Genomic DNA, 24763 nt, shown 5'->3' on the forward strand with positions numbered 1-24763 from the left:
AGAGGGTGGCTTATTGCCACAGAAAGCTGCGGAGGCCAAGTTGTTGGGTATATTTAATGTGGATGTTGATAGCTTGATTAGTAAGAGCATCAAAGGTTACAGTGAGAAGGCAGGAGAATGGGGTTAAGAGAGACATTAAATCAGCCTAATTCTGCTCCTTTGTCTTATGGTCTAATGGTAAAGCTGATGATTAAGATGCAGTGCATCTTGGCTATGGTAAACTTTGTCTTGCTATATTTACATTTCTATCACAATTACCTTCTGAGAAAAATCAACATTTTTGAGGATGCCCAATCTTTATGAACTTTGGTAATGTCCTGATTTGAAAAATGAATCTTTGCTGTTTGCACCATGATCTGGAAGGACTACTCAAATGGACAGGAATACAAGCTGCAGAGAGTAGTTGACTCAGCCTAATATGTCTAGGGCATATCCCTCCCCATCATTGGTAGTATCTATAGGAGGCACTGCATCAAGGTAACAACTATCAAGGACACCCACCATCTGCAACATGTGTGTGCCACTGATGTTATGTAAATGCATTTGGCTAATATCAACACAAAGATGTTTTTCAATTTTTTTTCCATTAAAATATGACTCCTCTAACCCACCTTATGGACCAGGGAGCAAGTACATTTATTAAATTGTATTATTGTTCAGGACTATTAATAAAGCATATTACTTAGAGCATATAAAATCGTCCTGGACAGATTTGACTGCTTTGAATGCAGGTTATGCAGTGGCCATGGAATGGTAGAAACCAAACATGCCGAATAGACCATAGTAGAAAATTGTTCCAGAGACAAGCAGTAGAATCAATACGGACAAGGAACAAACTTCAACAGCACGTCTAGCAAATAAGTGGAGGTAAAATATCAATGCACAAAACATTAAGTTGTTTGATTGCTACAAATTGGCACTGATATTGTACAGGGTGATTATGAGTAGAGTAACATGTCAGATGAAAGTGGAGGAGGAGAATGATTTGATTCTAAAGCATGTTGCAGGGAATAGCAACCCTAAATGAGCAATTACCACTGCATTAGTAAATCAATGAACAGATGTCACCAATGATAAAGAGATACTACTTAAACATTACAAGAACACAACATTAATTAGGCAATGCAGACTGAAGCAAACCAGAACCTGGACTTCAATAGGGCAGATCGAAGTAATATGTTTTAAAATACCTCTTAACTGTAATAGCTTCCGGGATTTGTAGGTGGTTAAAAGTAGGTGCATGTATGTTAACATTCCAATGGGGAAATTAATTTCTGTTGCAATATGCAGCTAATATATTGCAATACTTTTAATACAAGGATTTAAAAAAGAAAAATATTCTTCTACTTCCAAGAAAGAGGTCAAGTTCTTCTGTCAGACTATATTTATGAAAATCTTCAAGATGAATTGATTACCCTGAATGCCTTATTAGAAATTCTGTAAAAATAGGCAGAAATGTGTAGTAACAGAAGTGTGAAACACTTAATTGAATCCAAAAAAGATCACCTGGAATAGTCTTCATTAATTCTTCACTGGAAGCTATTTGTAATGGTATCAAATTTATGGGGCATTGTGGTTTAATAAAATTTGCTTACTGGATACAAAAATAATTATTATCAGAGACTTTTCCTCTCTAGGGTATTTCCAGTCCAAGCCAAGAATGGTAAGACAATGAAAAACAAGATTTATTAGATAACTTTTCTTACCTCCATTGATTTAGTGCTTCATTACTGTAAACTATCCTGTAAAACAGGAATGCCAATACTAGAGCATACCCAGCAATTCTGATCTGAAAACAGTTCCAGCAATACAACTACCTGTAAGAGCATCCTAGTCTGTGAGCTTCACTTAAGTGACAAAGACCAAAAAAGCAAATGCAAAAAATCTAATATTAAAAAAAACCCAGAATGCTGTAAGTACTCAGCGGATCAAGCGGCATCTTTAAGGAAATTTTAAGAATAAACGTTTTGGGCTAGAGATACCTCATCCAAATTGAAATAGAAACAAAAGCAGCTTACAAAGGTGGAAGAGCTCTCACTGGTTGGTTAAATCCAGAGTGACATGAGAATAAGCTGCAAACAAGGTTATCTGATAGAAGTATACAAAATTATGAGAAACATAGATAAGGGTAGTCAGCTTTTTTATAAATTTCCTATTGTTGGAAATGAAATCATTTCAGGGAACTGCTTTGAGGGGGAAATTTAAAAAAAGATTTACAAGGCAAGGAGTGGCAGGTGCTTGGAACAAGGAAAGATTATAGAAACTTATATGATACCAGCATTTAAGAGATATACAGAAAAGCTCATGAACAGACAGGGAATGGAAGGATGTAGATCACATGTAGGTAGATGCGATTAGTTTAATTTGGTATCATGGTTGATACAGACATTGTGGGATGAAAGACCTCTTCCTGTACTGTACTCTTCTATGTTTTATCTGGTCATTGAGTGAATGAGAGCAGTTATAGAGTGTGGGAACATAGACAAAAGAACCTAGATAAAGGAATACAGGAGTTGAAAAATGCAGAGACCAAACCCAACAGTACAGGTTGGGTGTGTTCTTCATTAAAGAGTGAAAAAACAAGTTAATTATGATGAATGACTGATAAAGACCAAGAAATCAAGTTACCTTAAGCTGTATATCATCCATTATTCATTTAAAAATCTAATTAACAATTAAAATCAATGATATATGGGCCTGCATGTAAAAGCTTTTCCCCTTTACAGAAACAGAATGTATTTATCACAAAAATAACTTGAATTTCCATAGCTGGAGAAAGAATTTATGTTGGCTAAGCAGAAGTAATCAGAAGAAAAAACAAGTTTAAATGTAACCAAAATTTTTTGCCACATCATGGTTTTAGTAAGTGAAAAAGATGGAATGTAGAATTTTGGAAGTGAGGAATGTTACTTAGCTAATTGTCAGCTGAAGAGGATTAAAACAGTTTGAAAGAGATGGGATATTCAGCATATTCCCATTGTGCTGCTGACTTTCCATTATATTTTCTGATTTCCTTCCCACATCCCAAATACATGACAGTATTTGGAATGTGGGAAGACTGCTCCCTTCCTCTATTCCAGACTCCAACCTTTCACTCCTTCTCACCTGCCAATTACTTCCCCCAGGTCCCCTCCTCCTCTTGTCCACTCTCCTATCAGATTCTTTCTTCGCCAGTACTTGATTTTCCCATGCACCTTGCTTTACCTATCACCTTCCAACTAGCCTCCTTCCCCTCCCTACCTTTTTATTCTGGCATCTTCCCCCTTCCTTCTCAGTCCTGAAGAAGGGTCTCAGGTCAAAATATCGACTGTTTATTCATTTCCATAGATGCTGCCTGACCTGCTGAGTTCCTCCAGCATTTTGTGTGTCTTGTTTTGGATTTCCAGCATCAGCAGACTTTCTCATGTTTGTGAAATACATTAAAGATTAATTGACAACTGTAAAGTATCCCTTAGTGTAAGGAAAATTTTAAAAAAGGAAAAATTGATGGGTTTGTGAGAGAAAACAAGTTGCAGGGCTGCAAGGAAATAGGATGATGTGTTTCTTTTAGAAACTGTATGGACCCAATAATAATGGGCCAACCGGTCTCTTAGCTAGCTTATTCCAAAATACACCCAGCGAGAAATTTGAAAAGTGCTAGAGGACTCAAAAAATAGATTTTACACAGCTTAATGAAAAATTGTGATGAAATTGATTACGAAAAGTAATTTGATTCTGATTTTTGCTTTGGCCTTTCCTTTTCAGTTGAGTGGAAATACACCAAAGAGTAACAAATTACTTGCCCTTCAGAAGAAACGGTTGCTGATACATTCACATAAAACATAATCATGACAACTTTCTAGCTAAGCAACAGCTTTACAAAGCTAACAACTCAAAACAGCAAATTCAAATGACCCTCAATACAATCCCAAAATTAAAATATCACTTGAAAGCACTGAGCTTATCAGTTATCATTTTGAAGATGACTAAAATCTAAATTGCTCTCCAAAGACATGAAAATGCAAAAATATTGATATCCGGATCTTTAAGGTAAGCTCTGATGATGTAATATACATTTGTGTTTAATCTAGGGAAAGACTAAAATTTTTTATTGAGATAAAATAATGATTGTTGATCTTTAATTGAGTTTCCAGCATTTCAATCTACTGTCACACTGTGTTTGAGATTTCAGAAAGGAAGGAATTGCACTTCACTGAGGAATCTGACAACTCAATGCCAAAGTGAGTAAAGGAAGCTTCCAAAAAAGTTAGCAATATGCTGGTCACAATCCCCTGTTCTTTCCAAACAGAACCTGGCATTTTTAAAAAATGTATTAGCTATTCATCCTATTCCTTTTTGAACGTACTGATCTATTTTTTTTTAAATCACCCTTACAGACAGTGAATTCTAATTAATGACTTGTAAAACATTCATAATAAACCCACTTCTGGTCAATGGCTTAAATTTTCTCCCTGATCCTTGAACCATCCATAGTAGGATTTTCTTTTCCCCAACTAAATCAGTCACAATAGTCTGCAGTTTCATCAAATAGCCTCTAACCTTCTTTGTTCTGAGATCCACACCAGTTTCTTCACTCTTAACATGAAGTTATAAATACTCATCCCAGGCGACACTCTACTAAAACTTTTCCCTATCTTTCCAGGATTTTCACATTATTCCTAATATTACATGACCCAAACAGAAGCAGGTTCAGATTTTCTTTGTTTGGTACTCCATGCCTCTACTTTCATATCCCAGAATCCCACACTTAATTAATCATTCTTTCAAAATATGCAAACAGCTTCAAGGATTTTGCACAAATACAAGGTGTTCCAGATCACATTTTAGTTTCATACCATGTAGTCTACATTATCTCTCATTCTGTCTGCCAAAATTATAGAGTTAAATGTTATCTACCATTTGCCTGCTCATTTATTCAACCTGACCTTCTGCAATCTTCCTCACTGCTTACCACAATTCTGGTTTGTGCAATCCATAAATTTGAAATTTTACCATAAGAACTCCTTACTAACGTATTAGCATGTCAAAAATATGGACCCAGCAAATGACTACTGGGAACATCACAGTCTGCTTTCCTCCACTCTGTACAATAACTACAATGAATTCTCGTTAATTTGACCATTGGTCAATTGGGGTGGCTATTTATTTGGGACAAGTGTTAAAGAGCAAAGATGAAATCGAGCCCAGATTCCCTTAGTTTATTTGGGACACTATGCCACTTAAAAGGGGTGCTAAATAGTTTCTAACTTGTGCAGCTTACATAGTACAATGTGTTTAAAGCAAACAGTTCTTAAATACAGTCAATTACACATGCTTATGTTCAAAAAGCATAGATTTTTGTCACTGATAGTTGGTGAGAAATAAGCAGTAAAGCAATCTGGAACTATTTTGCTCACCGTGGTTTCAATCACTCAGATTTGAAGATGCCAGAAATGGCTGGGAGTGAAAATCAAACAATTTCATCAGTACTTCAACAAGTTAATCATCTTGGATGTTAAGATCAAAATGAAGATTTGGAGGAAACAATCTAAAGCATTCTACAAAGGTAGTCAATTATCTTCACTAAGTGTCTGCACCGATTTTGTTCATTTAATCAATCGAAACAACATGGTAGATGAATTCCTCCGTTGATAACTATTAGGAACAAATAGTTTTATAGGACTGTAGAGGTACTGATAATGTTCGAATTTGTTTTGTATTTCATTCAAGTACATTAATTGTTACTCAGGTAACAGTAGCTTAAAAGTTTTGAAAATTAATTTACAACCTAATAGATTGACTGTTCTATTTGGAATAGTTCCGCATCATATTCAGGGTATCTCATTTTCAGATCAACATGTAATCGCATTTGTTACACTACTGGCAAGAAGGGCTATCTTATTAAAATGGAAAGATATTTCTTCCCCTACATTAATTGAATGGTTTTCTCAAGTGATGATGTGTCTTAGTTTGGAAAAAATTAGAAGTAGAATTTTTGATCCTCGATTTGATTTTTGAGAGAAGATGGGGTTCTTTTGCCAAATATTATCATTTAATTTGAATTAAGTTATATGGTATCCTTCCAATATTATTTTTTTTATAAATATGAAATGGCGATTGATAACTTTTTTTTAATATATTCAGATGATGGTCAGATGTATTGCTCCAGGGGGTTGATTCCTAATGGGTGTTTTTTTTTGTAGTTAGTGGGGTTTTTTCCTTAGTTAGATGGGATTCTTTTTTTTCCTTCTTTTTCCTATGTTTACTTTTTTTCCCATTTTTATATTTTAAGATCAGTTTTTTACTTCAGCTTTATTAATTGTATACATATTAATCTGTTGAAGTTTTTTTATCATTTTATAGCTGTTGAAGATTATATATCAATAAAAAGATTCTAAAAATGAAATGAAGGTAGCTTACCTTTTTTTGACACCTTTTAACTATTTCCAAGAAACTTCGGTTAATTGTGGCAGCCACTTAATTGGCTCAAAATGTACTGGTCTCAATATGCCTTAATTAACTGGAATCTGCTGTATTCATAATTCCGTCCTTCTGCTTTTAATCTAATATCCTATCTGTCCTAAACATACAATTCTATTTAGCTTGATTTTACTAACCATTCTATTTAGCTTGATTTTACTAACCAGCCCCAATTAATGTTTTAAATGAACTCAAGCATAATCCTGCATAAACCAAATTGCTAACTGGCAAAAAGTAGTAAGGACACAAATGATTCCCTGAAACTATTGGAGATTTTGTATTAAAACTGAGTACTGTTAACCTGACGAAGGGTCTCGGCCCAAAACGTCAACAGCGCTTCTCCCTATAGATACTGCCTGGCCTGCTGTGTTCCACCAGCATTTTGTGTGTGTTGTTTGAATTTCCAGCATCTGCAGATTTCCTCGTGTTTACTGTTATCCTGTTAAGGTAAATTCTGGAGATATTTTATTCAACATGAATGCAGGAATCACAATCAACTGAGTGCAAATTTAGGCAATTTAAGGAACTTGTGTGACCTGTTGCTGTATCGGGAGGATGTTACTGAGGTTTTCAGCATTTTTGGATATGGATTTAGACAATGAACTATGTTTTCAGTCTTCTAGTTTTCTTTATTTTCTGTGTTTTCACCCGTACTTCCTAGGTTTTTGTGCGGGGAAGGGGTTAAATAGTCAATGCTCTTTTGGCACTTTGTGCAGGGAGATGGGAATTGGGGCCCATGTTCCTGTTGTGTTTCATGTGGGGAAGGAGGGTTTAGGTTTTGATGTTCTTGTTACCATTATTTCTTATTCCGGGGGGTGGGGTTGCTGTTTCTCTCTGAAGTAACTTCCATGGTTTTCTTTGTTTCGTGGTTATCTGGAGAAGGTGAATCTCAGAGTTGTATACTGCATACATACTTTGATAATAAATGAATCTTTGAACAATAACAACTTTGTCAGACAAAGTCTGCATATTATGCATACCTAGTATCTTTAATTGATTTTCATCTGGTGGAGTCAGGAATACAGCTAATGTTTTTTTTTTAATTGGCTGACTCCTGCAGAAAAATGAGTCATTTGACTTCATGGCTCGAGTATTTCACTAGATTTAGATCCAATATGCAAATGATTACATAATTTTACTGATTAAAATTATTGCAGATGCCTGAAACCTCAAATAAACATTGGAATAAAAATGAAGATGCTGTATGTGGCTAGGTAAAATAAGAGCTGAAAAGTATCCAAATTATATAAGATCTATAGTTCAGACTGATGCACCTGTTGTTCCTTAGAATGACTTTATAGCAATTCTGTTTTTTAGATGGAAGTTTAAGTTCAAGCCACTCGAGAAATGGAACATATAACTTAGGCTGAACCGACAGGAGTATACTACGTTGTTTCTGGCAGATATTAAACACAACCCTCTGTCTACATAGCTAAAACTCTACCATCTCAACCTTTTAACATACTATATTTTCAGTCCAGTTAGTCAGCTCTTCCTCTGCTTTGAAAACCTCCAAAGACTGCTACTCCAGCAGCACCACTCAAACCTGAGACTTCTCCTCTGAAGAACATTAAGACTAATAAATGCAACAAGACATAAGACTGCAGATAAGATCATAAGACATAGGATAGAATTAGGACATTCAGTCCGAGTCTGCTCCGCCATTCCATCATGGTTTATCTCGGATCCCACTCAATCCCATATACCTGCCTTCTTGCCATAGTCTTTGATGCCCTGACCAATCAGAAAACTGTCAACTTCCACGTTAAATATACCGACGGACTTGGCCTCCACCACAGTCTGCGGCACAGCATTCCACAGATTCACTACTCTCTGGCTAAAAAAACTCCTTATCATCTCTATTCTAAAAGGTTGCCCCTCAATCAAGAGGTTGTGCCCTCTAGTTCTGGATACTCTCACCATAGGAAACATCATCTCCACATCCCCTTTATCTTGACCTTTCAGCACCCCTACAGTCTTCTAAATTCCAGTGAGCCCAATTGCAAAACTCTCCTATGTTAACCCTTTCGTTCCCAGAATCATCCTCGTGAACCTCCTCTGGACTCTCTCCAATGACAACACATCCTTTCTGAGATATGAGGCCCAACACTGTTGACAATATTCCAATTATCGCCATACTAGTGTCTTATAAGGCCTCAGCAATATCTCCTTGCTTTTATATTCTATTCCCCTTGAAATAAATGCCAACATAGCATTTGCCTTCTTTACCACAGACTCAACCTGTAAATTAATTTTCTGGAGTCTTGCACTTCTGATGTTTGAATTTTCTCCCTATTATTGTTCCTTTTACCAAAATGCATTGTCATACATTTCGCAATACTGTATTCCATCTGTCACTTTTTTGCCCATCCTTCCAATTTGTTTAACTCCTGCTGCAATCTCATTGCTTCTTCAGCACTACCTACCCCTCTACCCATTGTCGTAACTTCCGCAAACTTTGCCACAAAGCCATCAATTCCACAATCTAAATCACTGACAAATTGAAAAGTAGTGGACCCAATACTGACCCCTAAGGAAAACCACTAGTTACTAGCAGCCAACCAGAAAAGGCACCTTTTATTCCCACTCGCTGTCCCTTGTCTGTCAGCCATTCCTCTATCCATGCCAATATCTCTCCTGTAGCACCATAGGATTTTATCTTGTTAAGCAGCCTCATGTGTGGCTCCTTATCAAATGCCTTCTGAAAATCCAAGTAAATTACATCCACTGCCACTCTTTGTCCACCCTGCTTGTTAGTTCCTTGAAAAACTCCCAACAGATTTGTCAGGTAAGATTTCCCTTCACAGAAACCGTACTGACTTTTGACTTATTTTATCAATACTCTCTAAGTATCCTGAAACCTGATCCTTAAAAGTAGACTCCAACACTTTCCCAACTAGAGGTTAGGCTAACTGGCCTATAATTTCCTTTCTTTTGCCTTCCTCCCTTCATAAAGAGTGGAGTGACAACTGCAATTTTCCAGTCCTCTGGGACCATGCCAGAATCAGGTAAATCTTGAACAATCATAACCAATGTATCTGCTGTCTCTTCGGCAGCCTTTCTCAGGACTCGCGGATGCAGTTCATCTGGTCCAGGTGACTTACCCACCTTAAAGTTTTGCCAGCCCTTTTTCCTTTGCAATAGCAATGGCACTGACTCCTGCTCCCTGACACTCACGGACCTCTGGCACACTGCTAGTGTCTTCCACAGTGAAGACTGATGCAAAGTACTCATTAAATTCATCTGCCATTTATTTGTCCCCTATTACTATCTCACCAGCATAATTTTCCAGTGAGCCAATATCATATATAAATATCTATATCTATCTATCTCTCTATATATAAAACACCTCAGCAGTTCACACCAAAATGAACACCAGTGAGATTTAGGGAAAAAGAAAAAAAGTCCAATCCAACACATGATCAAAGATCTCTTTTTTCCCCAATGGAGATGGTTGGGCAAGGGGCAAGGTTAGTTACTTTAGTATTAACTAACACATAGGAAAACCTGCATGCACTTTTTAAAATTATATTTACTTATATTTCCATAGTTTCTAAACATTCCAGAATGTAAAAGGGTCAAAATGTGTCATTAATATTTTCTGCCCTCATTTTGCCATGTTAATTAGTTCAAGGGCAGGACTTCCTCCCCAAGTTAGCCACAGTTGTGCAACAATAGGCAGCGATTCAGCCCAGGATAGATCGAGCCATGAAATTCTGACCGATTGTTTTCCTCAACAACGATCAAGATTAACTGAGGATTTTAATTTGGAAACACATCCCTTTTATGTACAGCTTTAAATACTGTAATACAATTTTCTATTATCCAATATAAGCGGCATGTAGAAATATTGTATATCTATCCAGTCTGGGACCTATCATTTACACAGCACTATTGGGATTATTAAAATGATTTACGAAAGACGATATTGATGCATCTCAGGAACTGGAATGCCTTGTAAAAGTATTCAGCCCCCAACTCTTTGTTCACATGAATGAATATTACAAGCTGTAGCGGTGTGCTACACACAGCACTGAAATAACAACACGTAGTCAGTGAGCTGCAGTTGCGAAAGAGGTTTATTCAAACCTTGCGGCCTCGCTTTAAAGCCTTCTTGTTCCCGCCCTCCCTGGGCAGGAATACTGTAGTATTCACAGTCCCGTCCCGCGCGCGGGCTTTTCCCCTTGCCGGTGAAGTAGGCTTAGTGCCCTCTTTGGGACCGGCCTCAATGCCGGCGCGCGCCGCTTTGTGAGCCGGTTTGAGTGCGCTGGGAAGTGGGTCGCCGCAAGCAAGGATTTTGATCAATTGAACTAAGAAGTTTTATTTGTGAATCACATGCTCCTCCCCCCCCACCACAGTAGAGCCCAAAAAACAGGGGAAATTGTAAAGCATGAAAAACTCAAAATTCAAAATCTGAAATCTCAGCAGTTCAAAAGTATTCATCCCTCTTTTCTCAATATTTTAGTGAACCACCTCTCGCAGCTATTACAGCCAGTAATCTTTTGGGTGTCCCTATTAGCTTTGCACAATGTGATGAAGCAAGATTTGTCCATTCCTCCCACAAAATTGCTCAAGCTGTGCCAGGTCAATCAGAGCGCACAGGTGGACAGCAATCTTGAGGACTTGACAGAGATGTTTGATCAGGTTAATTCAGGAATCTGACTGGACCACTCAGGACATCAAGTTTCTTCACTTGAAGCCATTCCATGGTTGCTCTGGCAGTGCGCACTGGGTCGTTGTCCTGCTGAAAGACAAACTTCCTGCCTACTTTAAACTTTCTGACAGGGGCTAGTACGTTTTTATCTAGCATTTCGCTGTACTCAGCAGCATTCATCTTCCCATCAATCCAGATTTTCAGACGCTATTGCTGAACAGCATCCCTATAGCATGATGCTACCTCCACTGTATTTTAAAGTAGAGATGGTGTTACCACCTGTATGCACAGTATGAGATTTATGCCACATGTACGTACTGCTTAGTGTTGAGGCCAAAAAGTTCCACCTTAGTCTCTTCGAACCTTCTTCCACATCTTCAATGTATTGTCTAAGTGGCGCTTTGCAAGTTCTTTACGAGCAAGGATCTGTTTTTTAAGCCAGGGCTTCTTCCTTGTTGTTCCTCCATAATCTATTGTGCAAGGCCTTAAAGACTGTGGAGTCATGAACTTCATCTCCAGTCACAGCCACTGACTTCTGCTGCTCACTCAGAGTGACTGTTGGTGTCACAGTAGCCTCTCCTATAAGTGCCATTCTTTTCTGGCGACATACCGGTCAAGATTGCGCTTGCGTCCAATACTCCAGATAGTCCACAAAAGTGCTCATTTCACTTCTTTTATGTCTGCTTTGCATCTTAAATGTGTTTCTGGAACTGTTAGAGCCTGCAATTTGCGGTCTGGAGATCGATTGTGTGATCCAGCACTTTGCTGTCCCTAAAAGATCCAGGAAGCGAGATCAAACACCCAAAGCAAAGAAACCTCGCCATGGGGTGCAAGCCCATTCAACTCCATTTCGCAGATTGAAGCGTCCATTAACCACCAAAGTGTTGGGGAAGATTGAAACTTTGAGACGAATGCAGAAGATGAGCACAGGCTCAGTGCCAACTGCCTGCCTTTTGATTGCTGATGGGATCCCTCTGCTCCCGGGAAGGAGACCGAGTGGTGGCTTATCGCTGTGTGACAGCTCGCTGTACCCAGAAGGTAGGCCTCCGTGTTTGAACGGTGTATCTCTCTTTCCATGATGTTTATGGATTGGACTATGGACTTTTTCAGTCTTACGGTTTTTATATCTTTGTGTTTTTTGCCCATTCTTTCTCATTGTTTTTTTTTGTGCAGGGGGTGGAGGAGTTTGGGGGTTGACGTTTGCCCTTTTTTTGTGCAGGGGCAGGGTTTTGCTGCTCGTCTTTGAATAACGTTCCAAGGTTTGTCTTTGTTATGTGGTTATCGGGAGAAGACAAATCTCAGAGTTGTGTACTGCATACAAACTTTGGTAAGAAATTAACCTTTGAACCTTTGTTTAGCAGGGCAGCCTGACCAGTGTGGCTGTGGTTTCAAATTTTGCCACTTTTTCACAATTGACTGCACCGAGCTCCAAGGCACGTTCTGTGTTTTTCAGATTGTCTTCTACCCTTCCCCAGATTTGTGCTTCTCTATTGTCATTTTGCTGATTTCCCTTGAATGCACTTTTGCCTTCACTTTGGTTGGTCTGTTGAAAATCTACCATACTGTCAGATCTTAGAGAGAGAGAAGGCATTTATTCAGGTGATCGTCCAATTTTCTACATCCAACCTGGGTAAGTTGGCAAGGGTAATAATATAGTATGGCACCTGAGCAAAGTTAGTGCAGTAATTACAAATGCTTTTTCAGCCTCACAATGTTGGTTTTAATTTTTAATAACTTGTTGACAGGTTTTGGAATTTTTCTTTTGATTTGATATGCTGCACAATGTTTTGTAGATTAGCTCAAAAAAACTTTAATATATTTCAAATTCAGAAAATGAGATCATAAAATATGAAAACAGTTGTGGGGTAAATACTTTTTCCAAGGCACAGTATGTGTATGTAGAAAGGTTTAGACAGTAATACTTCCCTCTTGAATTATTTTTGATTAAAGAAATCCACCAGATTTTAAAAAAGAATCATTATCATGTTAGAGTCAGAAACATGGAAACAGGCCCTTTGGCAACTAATCCATGCCAACCATCGGGCACCAAGTTCAAAGAACTGTATGTACCTTGAGATTCATCTTCTTGCAAGCAGCCACTAAACTCTAAAGACAATAAAAGTCACAAAAAGACCCACACCACAATGACAGTCACGCATCCAATGTGTGAAAAAGAAAGAACAAATTGTGCAACCAATAGAAAAAGAAGCAATCAATCCACAGATGATGAACTACAGAATCACCAAAAGTAAGTCCACAGCCATGGCGACAGTTCTGCGTTGAGGCAAGTGTCAATGACAGTTTAGCACTGAGGTGAGTAAAGTCTCACAGAGTAGTGAGAATACTGATCTGTCCTTCATGCTGAGCCTCAACACCTTAATCTTTTTAATCTGTCTCAGTGCTTACATCAGCCAAACATCAGTCTGCTATCCACTCTCGGGACCGGGTCCTGCTGCTTCAATCGGCGTAAAGTTTCAGTCCGGCCTCAAGTCCGCTCCAGCAATGACTGCCGCGCTATATCTGCATTCTTGACGGTTCAGTTCACCGAATCCTTTAGGCTGCAGATTGCTGTGATCATAGTCCTGAAGAAGTGTATTTAGTAGATTTGTTGGTAGTTTTGTTAGCTGCTCTCAAACCATTGTCATGCTTCACCAGTGCCATCTTCTTCCTGAATTCTCCATTAGTTCAATTTCATTCTATTTTCTAATCAAATCACCACAGATTTTAACCACTCTACATGCAAAGTGCAATTACAGTAGCCAGTTAACCTACCAACCTGCACACTTTTAGGATTGAGGAGGAAACCGATGCAATCAGGTGCATCAATTAATTTTAAATCAGGAATTTTTAAAAATAATTTCTCCATAATTTGACTATTTCAACGTTTCTCTTTGGCAAAAAGATCCATTAAGTTAAAGCACAACATATTGTAGACAAATTTTCAAATACAGAGGACTCCAGTTAATTGATCTATTGGTTAATTGGACAACTATTAAAGAATAAAAACTTGTTGAGAAAAGAGCCAGGATTTCCTTTGTTTACTTGGGACACTACACCACTTAATTGGGACAGTAGACTATTGCCAGTTTCTGACTAGTGTAAGTTGTGTGTACGTATTTATTAATTCATTGAGATACAGCGTACGAAAGGCTGTTTGAGACATGCCACACAGCAACCCCCAACTTAATCATGGGACAATTTACAATGGCTAGTTAACCTGCCAACTGGTAGCTCCCTGGTGCTCTAGTTTCCTCCCACAGTCCAAGAAGAAACCTACAGAGTTATCAGGAGAACTCCTTACAGACAGCGGCAGGAATTGAACTCGGGTTGCTAGTACTGTAAAGAGTTGTGCTAACCTCTACAACTACTGTGCTGCCTTTAGACATTACACAGTGCTTAGAGAGAACAGCTTTTATATACTGTTAGTTGTGTGTGTTTGTGTTCATTTTTTTTGTCATTGTAATTTTTGTCATTGATAGTTGGCAAGAAGTAAGAACCAAGACAATTCAGACATTGCTTGCTCACTGCAGTTTCAAGCATTGAGGTTTGGAGATGCCAGAAACAGCCAGAAGTGAAAATGAAGCAACACACACAAAATGCTGGTGGAACACAGCAGGCCAGGCAACATCTATAGGAAGAAGCACTGTTGACGTTTCCGGCCGAGACCCTTCGTCAGGACTAAATTTTCTTTCAGTTAGTCCTGATGAAGGGACTCAGCTCGAAACGTCAACAGTGCTTCTCCCTATAGATGCTGCCTGGCCTGCAGTGTTCCACCAGCATGTTGTGTGTGTTGCTTGAATTTCCAGCATCTGCAGATTTCCTTGTGTTTGAGAAGTGAAAATGAAATTATTTCATTACTTCAACAAGTGAGGAAATATAAAAAATTTGAAGGTACAGACAATCATTCTAAATGTTACAATGAAAATTAAGATATGGAAGAAAGCAATTGTTGAAATCATTGCATTAGGTGTCTGCACTGATTTTATTCACTTAGTCAATTAAAAGAACACGGCATCAATAACTATTAGGATCTAATACACAGTTTTATAGTACTATTGGTAGTGTTCTTATTTATTCTACATTTAATTTAAATATATAATTTGTCACTGACTTAAAAGGTTATTGGTCTTCTTTTTATGTCTTTTTAAATATTTCCATGAAACTTTAGCCAATTGTGACAGCCATTTAATTGGGCCAAAATGTTCTGGTCCTGATGTGTCCCAATGAACCAAAATCTACTGTATTTCAGTAGTGAATATAAATCACCCCAAAAGCAAAACGGAAAAATGCTCTTGGCTAAAAAAAAAAGTTACTAACCACTTAAAGTAGTATGAATGTGTTTAGTCAACTGTAATAATTGAAATGAGAATCTTACAATTTAGTTCCTTTATGGTACAATTAAATGCTATTGTTCTGAATGTTCTAAAGTGGGCCAGATTTTGCAATTGTAATGCTGGCTTGCCTGGACCTTGTTGTTAGCCATGTATTCTAATTTACTGATTTATATAAATTCAAGATATGCGTCCATTTAAAAAACTAGCATCTCTGTCCCATGTATGAGCTAGTGCTGAGGTCAAGAGGCGTATAAACCCTAGAGATCATTTTAGAGGTACAGTTTAACAACCAAATAACAAATGGCCATACAAGGTTTTTTTTTTATTTGCTACAAGGTGTTCACTAAAATGCTTTTTAACCTCTATCACCCATTCTTAGCGTGAAAACATTACGTAATCAATGCTGAACTTATTTTCAACTTCTTTCCTTTAAGAAGTCAACAGATACAACTGCTGCAGATTACCATGTTAGATCACTAAGTCAGAGCAATTAACTTTTATGTATTTCTCATTAGTGTTTTTTTTAAAGTTCAGTTTAATTCACCATAAATTGAAAGAAGCACTCACTGGGATGCCCTGCAACTGTGGTTTTTCTAATAAATTATGCAATTCATTCTTTGAAGCTTCTGTCTTCTCATGGTCTGCAGCATCTACCATGTACCTAAAGAGTGCAAAGACATAACCTCCATTAAAAATACAGTCTGAATGGCATCCCACAATGGATTCAATTAGCTGGTCAAGAACAAGATGGTCTGGTTTATGCTGTGGTTGCCAGTTTGCAAGATTCCGCTGTCTGCCATCAGTGCCATTAATGGATCCAAGCTTGGGGCTACCAGACAAGTACAGGAGCACCTGAAGTAAAAATAAACCTGCACATACTGGAAATACCCACCATGCAAGCAGTGTTAGTGAAGAGTGAAACAGAGTAATGCTTTCAGGTCAATGTTGCTGTTGTCATCAAAACACATCTGGTTGTATTAATTTTGCATTTAGAAAGTTAACTGAAACAGATTTTAACAATGGTGCATACAAAATCATAAATATCAGGCAGAATCTCTCTGATGTGAACATCTCTGTTTGGAACTACTGGAGTTTAGCAGATTAAATGGCAATGTGTGTGAAATCTCCATAACTGTGTGACCAAAACCCCTCCCCTTCTTACCCATCCCTGACATATTTAGTTGTTTGCCTGTTCTCCATCTCCCTCTGGTGCTCCACCCCCCTTTCTTTCTCCTGAGGCCTCCCGTCCCATGATCCCTTCCTTTCTCCAGCTCTGTATCACTTTCGCCAATCACCTTTCCAGCTCTTAGCTTCATCCCACCCCCTCCGGTCTTCTCCTATCATTTCACATTTCCCCCTCCCCCCACTACTTTCAAATCTTTTACTATCTTTCCTTTCGGTTAGTCCTGACGAAGGGTCTCAGCCCGAAACATCGACAGTGCTTCTCCCTATAGATGCTGCCTGACCTGCTGTGTTCTACCAGCATTTTGTGTGTGTTGTTGTTTGAATTTCCAGTATCTACAGATTTCCTCGTGTTAGCTCAGGTTTTCTTGTCCTGGGGTCCCTTTCCTCAGACACTACCAACCCCATTACTCCTCCAAACCCAGCTTTCATCCGCACTGGGCCTTCACCATTCCCGCTGACCTTCCACTCTCTGAGGCAAAATATTCTGTCCTCAGTGAAGGGCTTCATCTTTGTCCCCCTGCACCCACACCTCAGTGAGCTTTGCACCCGCCACGACACAAGCCTTTCTTCCACTGCCTCATTCTCCAACCTACTTCTTTGGCAAGTACTCTCCACCCCATACCGATGACCCCCTTCTCCCGTCTTCAAGCTTCCTCCTCTTCCTGGACACCCTGCCCTGGTCTTCTGCCTGCTCTGGATCTTTTCATTGACAAGTACCGACGGCGCATTGACTGTCTTGACTTCAATACTCCTCTCTCCAATTCCAACTCTGAATGCTCTGCTTTCCACTCTCTCTGCACTAATCCTAACTTCATCATCAAACCTGCAGATAAAAGGAGTGCTGTAGTAGTCTGGCATACTAACCTCTAACGTGCTGAGGCCCAGCAAAAATTCTCAGACACCTCCTCTTACCAGTCAAACAGAACCCCACTGAAAAGCACCAGGCCATTGTCTCCTACTCCATTACTGACCTTCATAGCTCTGGGGATCTCCCATCCACTGCCAACCTCATAGTTCCCACACCCCACATTCCATTTCTACCCCCTACCCAATATCCACAAACCCACTTGTCCAGGTAGACCGATTGTTTCAGCTTGTTCCTGCCCGACTGAATTCATTATCTGTATACCTCAACTCTGTTTCATCTCCTCTGGTTCAGTCCCTTCCTACATACATCTGTGACACATCACATGCTCTGGATCTTTTCAATGAATTCACGTTCCCTGGTTCCCATCATCCTATTTTTCTATGGATGCCCAGTCCCTATACACCTCCATCCCCCACAAGAAAGGCCACAAAGCTCTCCGTTTACTTCTGGACATCAGACCAACCAGTTTCCCTCTACCACCACTCACATCCATCTAGCAGAACTTGTCCTCACTCTTAATAATTTCTCCTTTGGCTCCTCCCACTTCCTTCAAACAAAAGGTCTAGCCATGGGCACTCACATGGGTCCCAGCTATGCCTGCTTTTTTGTTGGCTACATGGAACATTCCATGTTCCAAAGCTACACTGGTATCACTCCCACTTTTCCTACGCTACGTCAATGACTGCATTGATGCAGCATCCTGCATCCATGCAGAGCTCGTCAACTTCATCCACTTTGCCTCCAACTTCCACCCTGCCCTCAAATTTACCAGGTTAATTTCCAACACCTCCCTCCCCTTTCTCGATCTCTCTGTCTCTATCTCTAGAGAAAGCTTATCTACTGATGTCTATTATAAACCCACAGTCTCTCACACCTACCTGGACTAATACTCTTCCCTCCCTGTTGCCTATAAAATCACCATCGCTTTCCCTCAATTCCCCCGTCTCTGCTGCATCAGGATGAGGGTTTTCATTTCAGAACAATGGAGGTGTCCTCCTCCTTTAAAGAAAGGGGCTTCCCTTTTTCCACCATCAATGCTGCCCTCAACTGCATCCCTTCCATTTCATGCATGTCTGCTTTCACCTCATCCTCCCACCACCCTACCAGGGTTAGGGTTCCTCTTGTCCTTACCTACCATCCCACCAGCCTACACATCCAATGAAATTCTCCGGAACTTCCGCAATCTCCAGTGAGATGCCACCACCAAGAACACCTTTTCCTCCCCCTCTGTTTTCCCACGGGGATGCAATTTCCTTTTCCATTCATCCTTCCTCATTGACCTCCCACCTGGCACTTACCCTTGCAAGCGGAACAAGTGCTACACTTGCCCCTACATCTTCATCCTCACTACCACTCAGGGCCCCAAACAGTCCTTCCAGGTGAGGTGACACTCCACCGTGGGTCTGTAGGAGTCATATACTATGGCTTGTGCTCCTGGTGTGGCCTCCTGTATATTGGTGAGACCCAATATAGATTGGGAGTCCGCTTCGTCAAGCACCTATGCTATCTGCCAGAAGAAGTGGGATCTCCCAGTGGCCATCTATTTTCATTCCATTTCCCATTCCGATATGTCTATCTTTGGCCTCCTCTACTGTCGCAAACCAAACTTGAAAGAGGCATAAATAGAAATGGTCCTAATTAGGTACAATTACATTCTGAAATCATCAAATTCTTATGGTATGGAATCAGTAACCAAATTAAATTTGAACAATAGTTGGCTTCACCCCCACAGTTGATAAAACAATTCAAATACTTACACAATTGCACTGACACCTCTGCAGTATCGTTCCCACATGCTTCTAAATCGAGGCTGCCCACCAATATCCCAAAGCTAAAATTAAAATTGCAAGTAAATATAAAATTGCATTCAAAATAATTTACAAATAACCAAGTGCTATATAATAAACTGGTTTACTACAAAGGAGACACTTAAATTGTAACATTCAAACATTAAAAGTTGGTAAATTAATGTTTATGGGCAGATGAACATTCAAATAGAAACAACTTGTGTAGTTATTTTGCAATAAAACTATATACTTTTAATTATGCTCACTAACATGATATAGGGATTGTATAACTTCAAATTCAAAACAGTAGAACATTTTGCAGTGATGTAGTGAAATATCTACCATTGCCAATTCCATTTGAAAATGCTGAACTAAAAGCACCAATTAACCAAGTCCATACCAACATCTGCCATAGCTACTGAGCCAAACTGAACTATCCTAAAACAATAGCACAATAGCCTGCCTTTCATGGAGCTCCAAATTTTCAGATAACACACTTACATTTAAGAACTAATAACGTGAAAATATCTGTCAAAAATAACGCTGCATGAAAATATATGAATGATTATTCACCATACTGTTCAATTATTTTTCCAAACTTCCAAATCAAATCAGAAGCTATACTACAATTTCACAGATAGGATGTATTTACACTACAGCATTATGAACTCAAATGAATAGTCATAATGGAAACAAAAAAAATCTCAAAGTATTAACAAGCTCGAACAAACAACTGGGGAATGGAAGCTACTCTATTCACCTGAAACAAAAGAATAGCAGGTTTTTGCCCTTTCCCACACTCAATACTTGAACAGAGTACAGCTTTGGCCAAGTAATCCAGACTAATTTTCTGCATGGTTTTAAACTAAAGGGCTTTCAACACGAAGGTTAACATTATTTTTTTAAACAGAAGGGAAAAAAATGAAAGCTGTAATCTGAGAAATTTAAAAGCAGAACCTAAACTATTTTGTTGTACCACTGAAAATCTAAAACAGACTAAACAGTCTGGAATATTATACAGATATATAGATTTTCACTAGCTTACAAGTGCCCAAATTATGTACAGCCCATACATACAATCAGGTGCGTTGGATTGGCGGCTATTGTGGGGCTGCAGGCATCTTCTGCTGTGTGGGAACTCTGTGGCTGCATTGCTGACATGCAAACCATTTGTGTTTTGAACAATTCTTCTCCAGGTTAATATCATAACCTGAAGATCTATAAATAGAATTATCATCATAGCTTTCATATGGCTTATTCTTATGTCATTTTGAACACTGAGAAATCGCTCTGCCATGGAGAGGGGGGACTGACTGCCTTTGACCGCTAAAGAGGGAAAGGCCTGCTGCTCTGCCTGGAGAATGATACCCAGGTTTTCTGCGTTTTGGATATGGACTTGGACTATAGACTTTTTAAAAAAATCCTGACTTGTAGTTTTTTATATCCAGCTTTTCTTGCCCGATCTTTCTCATTCTTTTTTTGTGTGTGATGGAGGGGGCTTGAGTGTTGATATGCCTGCTCTGTTTCTGTTTGTTTTTCATGCGGAGAGGAGGGACTTGGGGGTTGATGATCATGTTGCCGTTCTTTTGTTTCTTGATTTTGTGGCTATCTGGAGAAGGAAAATTTTTAGAGTTGATAATAAATGAACCTTTGAACCTTTTTCTAAAAAGAACAGATCACTGGAAAATCATAAGTACCTTGATGGTGACATTTCCTTTAGTGATTTTTCTCATGTTGAATCCAACAGTTGGTATCATGTCTTCACTGAACTGCCCAGACTGGTGAAACAAAGATAAATTTATGAAAACAGCAAAAATGAAACATCTTCTCAGAAAGATTAATAGTGTTGCTATATACTAGTCTTTAGTTAAAACACTGCTTTCATTTTAATTCCTGTTTTATTTGCTGATATGGTGAGTAGCATCTTTTAAAAATGAAGAGGATTGTTTGTCACAAAAAAATTCTTACATACAAGAAACTTTATTGAAGTGTGTAGAAATTTGTATATTTTCAATCAAAACACAAACAATAGAAATGAAAAAGTTATGTAGAAAGATCACAATATAAAAAGTTTCCAATTGAAACAAAGTGAGAAGGACCTTTCTTCAGGAGAAGTAATGTATATGCTTTAACACAATTTTACTTCTAACAATTAATGTGCAGAGTAAGATTGTTGATTTGTTGCGTCATATAAATCAAACATAACCAAAAAGAGAAATGGTTGTGTGCCAGATTGTTTGGTTATATTTTCTCCACTCTCTCAAAATTAAAATAATACCAGGATATAGGGGAAATAATTTTTCCACATTTTTTATGTTCACTATATAAATTATGCAATTCCAGTGTACACCTGCATTCTAACAGAATAATATCAATATGAAGAGCAAAGTACTAACTATCTACAATTCAATGTTTTTCATTTTTCTCTCTTGCTGAAAGTTCTGTTATGCTGGGTCATGGGGTGGGGTGGTGGAAAGAGATGTTTACACCGAGCCTCTTGCTCTTAAGTGATAATGGAACAGTAGAGACTTCTCACATTAGCAAAGATTTCTTAATGACTAACAGAGGGTATACTAGGTGGCAGGGAACATGTGGAAAATGCAAAAATGAAGATAATTACCATACAGGGAAAGATATGCATCACCATTCTAATATTTTAAATTAAGTACTGTACAGAATTTTGGACATTCCATTGTAAGAATGCTATTAAAAGAAAGATCTGAAGAGTTACATTTGAAGGAATTGACAGTTGAAGGTTCTTCCCTATTTCATTCCCCCGCCCCACACACCATCCACACAGGATAAGCTATTTAGGAGGACTCCAAAGATGTGTCATTTGGAGATTGCAGTTCTAAGATTGCTTCCACAGTGCAAGTTATCATCAAAATAAAGCCTCAGGTTAGAAATTAACAATGGTACAAAGATAACATTCAACAATACAGTGAGAAAACCAACAGTCACTTGAAACACAAATAAGTTATATGGTGATAATGGACAATGAAGATAATTTAGTATAGGAGGGTAGAAATACTCCACACTTTTCTCCTAACGTTAGAGTGAAAAATATACAATTGCTTTGGAACAATATCCGGCAAATAGAGAGCATAAAGAAATCTTAATCTCCCACGTAAGGTAATTGCTCTATGTGGGAAAGTAAGATGGCAAACCTGGTGGGCTTAATGGGTAGATTCAGTTCAATAGGTTGCACTAATCCCTAAATCCAACTACATTGGGTACTCTGAGGTATCCCAAACGATATATATACTTGCTTAACAATCAAGTTATTAATTTCAAATCTAATGAAGCTTTCTTCATGCCATATGCCATCCTCACCATTTTGATTCATTAGCAAAGATCAAAACATTTGCAATATAATGAACGTTATGAGGTTATACATCAGTCTATCACTGAAAACTGATTATATAGAATTTTAAAGGTAAACATATCATGGAGGAAATGAATTTATCAGAAACAATCAGAACGCTTGTGTCAACTGATATCACTGAATTAACAGGAACAGTATAAGGAACAGACACAAAATGCTGGAGGAACACAACAGCTCAGGCAGCATCAAGGAAATTAATAAACTCTCAATGTTTCCAGCCTAGACTCTTCTTCAGGACTGAAAGGGGAAGGAGAAGACACCAGGATTTAAAAAAAGTGTGGGGAGGGGAACGAGTGCAAGCTAGGTGATAGGTGAAGCCAAGAAAGTGGGAAAGATAAAGGGCTGAGGAAGGAGGAGGAATCTGACAGGAGTGTGGACCATAGGAGAAAGGGGAGCAGGTGGGAAGTGCTAGGCAGGTGAGAAGAGGCAAAAGGCCAGAGTGAGGAATGGAAAAAGAGGGGTGGGGGCATGAAAAAATACTCTATCAGAAGGAGAAATCCTTACTCATACCATCAGGTTGGAGGGTACCAAGGCATAATACAAGGTGTTACTCCTCCACCCTGAGACACAAGAGGCCATGACCGACATGTTGGAATGGGAATAGGAATCAGAATTAAATTGTTTGGCCACACTACAAGCTTAGTGGCCATCTTTACTGGAAACATACTGAGTTATTGAAGGTGAAAGATCCTGTTCTGTCATTACAACATGAAGATTTAGTTCCACTGTTAGTTGAACAATAAATACTCAAATGCCAAAGCGATTTAGACAAGACCACTGTGTAAATGATGACAGATCAGGAAATAAGTGCCTTTGAAAATTAACTCCTAAAATCTTAATATGTTTTGCTGATACAATAAAACTGTTTGTAATGTATTTTCTGATCAAGACAAAGTTTGTTTTCTTTGCACTAACCAAAGCAAAAAAATTGCACTGAAAATAGTGGAATGATGAAATATTACTTATGCTAGTAGTATTGGATACTTTAACTCCATAATTATGCTGTTCACAGATACAGTAAAGTGTAGTATGGCATTTTCCCTTAAAGACAAGGAAGCCATTTATTCTCCATTGTCCTTATTTTTTTAATTCAATCAAGGGGTGTAGGCTTCCAGTGAATATTTCATAGCCTATTCCAATCTGCCTTCACGCACCTCGGCAGTTTTAATCTGTTCCTAAGACGTAGTTTATAGCCACAATGCTGTTAGAGAGGACTTTGTGAAAGCATTGGTGAAAAAAACAATGATATGCCAAATCAGGATGATATTTGGTTTGGAAGACAAATTCCAGGTGGTAGTGTCTCCTTCCTTTTCTGTCCTTGGCCTTTTAACTTGTGGATATTGTAGGATTTGGTTATGTCCTGTATTATTTAAGCTGAGTGTTATTTAAGTTGCGCTCATCTGGGCAAGTGGAGAATCCATCATACTCCTGCGATAGGCCACGTAGAAAGTGGACACACTTTGAGAGACAGGAGGAATGTTACTGATCGTTACATTCCTAGTCTCTTACCAGGTCTTATAGCTATGTTGTGTACATGATTATTGCAGTTAGTTTCTGGTCAATGATAACCCACAGGACATTGACAGTGAGGGATTCAGTGATAGTAATGCTATTGAATGTAAGGAAATGATAGCTGAATTTCACAATGTCCCTGAGCATTTCCATGAACTAGTGAAGTGCAGGCCTAAACCCTCTAAATTCATCTTGATCACTCCCTGTGCAAGGCAAACTGAAGCATCTCGCCATGACAAACAAGGGATTTTGTTGCAATAGAAAACCCAATGGAAGATACAGAACTTCTAGAATAAAAGCATCATTTGAGAAAACAGTGTCATTACTTCATTTATGAGAAAATAATGTAGACATTTTATTTGTAGATATGATGGACAGATGTGGTTGATGCAAACTAATTTAAATTTTATTACAGGCAATTCCCAGATAACAAATAGATTCAATTTTTATAGACGCGCCTCCGTCAACAAAGTCAGAAATACAAAGTGGGGGAAAAGTACTCACGTGGCATATAAAAAGACATCAAAAATACAAGAATAAGAAAGAAGAAATAATAGAGGCAAGAAAACTAATTCTGCC

The 24763-nt window shown here is 38.5% G+C and overlaps 1 protein-coding gene across 1 annotated transcript in view; it reads right to left on the reverse strand.

Moving 5' to 3' along the window:
• Positions 1-24763, reverse strand: part of LOC132381177 (ADP-ribosylation factor-like protein 8A) — a 54544-nt gene that overhangs the window by 14469 nt on the left and 15312 nt on the right. Inside the window, exons 2-4 of the mRNA XM_059950469.1 lie at positions 20985-21065; positions 19258-19331; positions 16015-16108 (exon numbers count right to left, since the gene is read on the reverse strand). Coding sequence (XP_059806452.1) covers positions 16015-16108; positions 19258-19331; positions 20985-21065 — 249 coding nt within the window. The remainder of the gene's footprint in view (positions 1-16014; positions 16109-19257; positions 19332-20984; positions 21066-24763) is intronic.

Source organism: Hypanus sabinus, chromosome 25 (assembly GCF_030144855.1).
Source record: "Hypanus sabinus isolate sHypSab1 chromosome 25, sHypSab1.hap1, whole genome shotgun sequence".
In the NCBI taxonomy this organism is placed as follows: domain Eukaryota; kingdom Metazoa; phylum Chordata; class Chondrichthyes; order Myliobatiformes; family Dasyatidae; genus Hypanus; species Hypanus sabinus.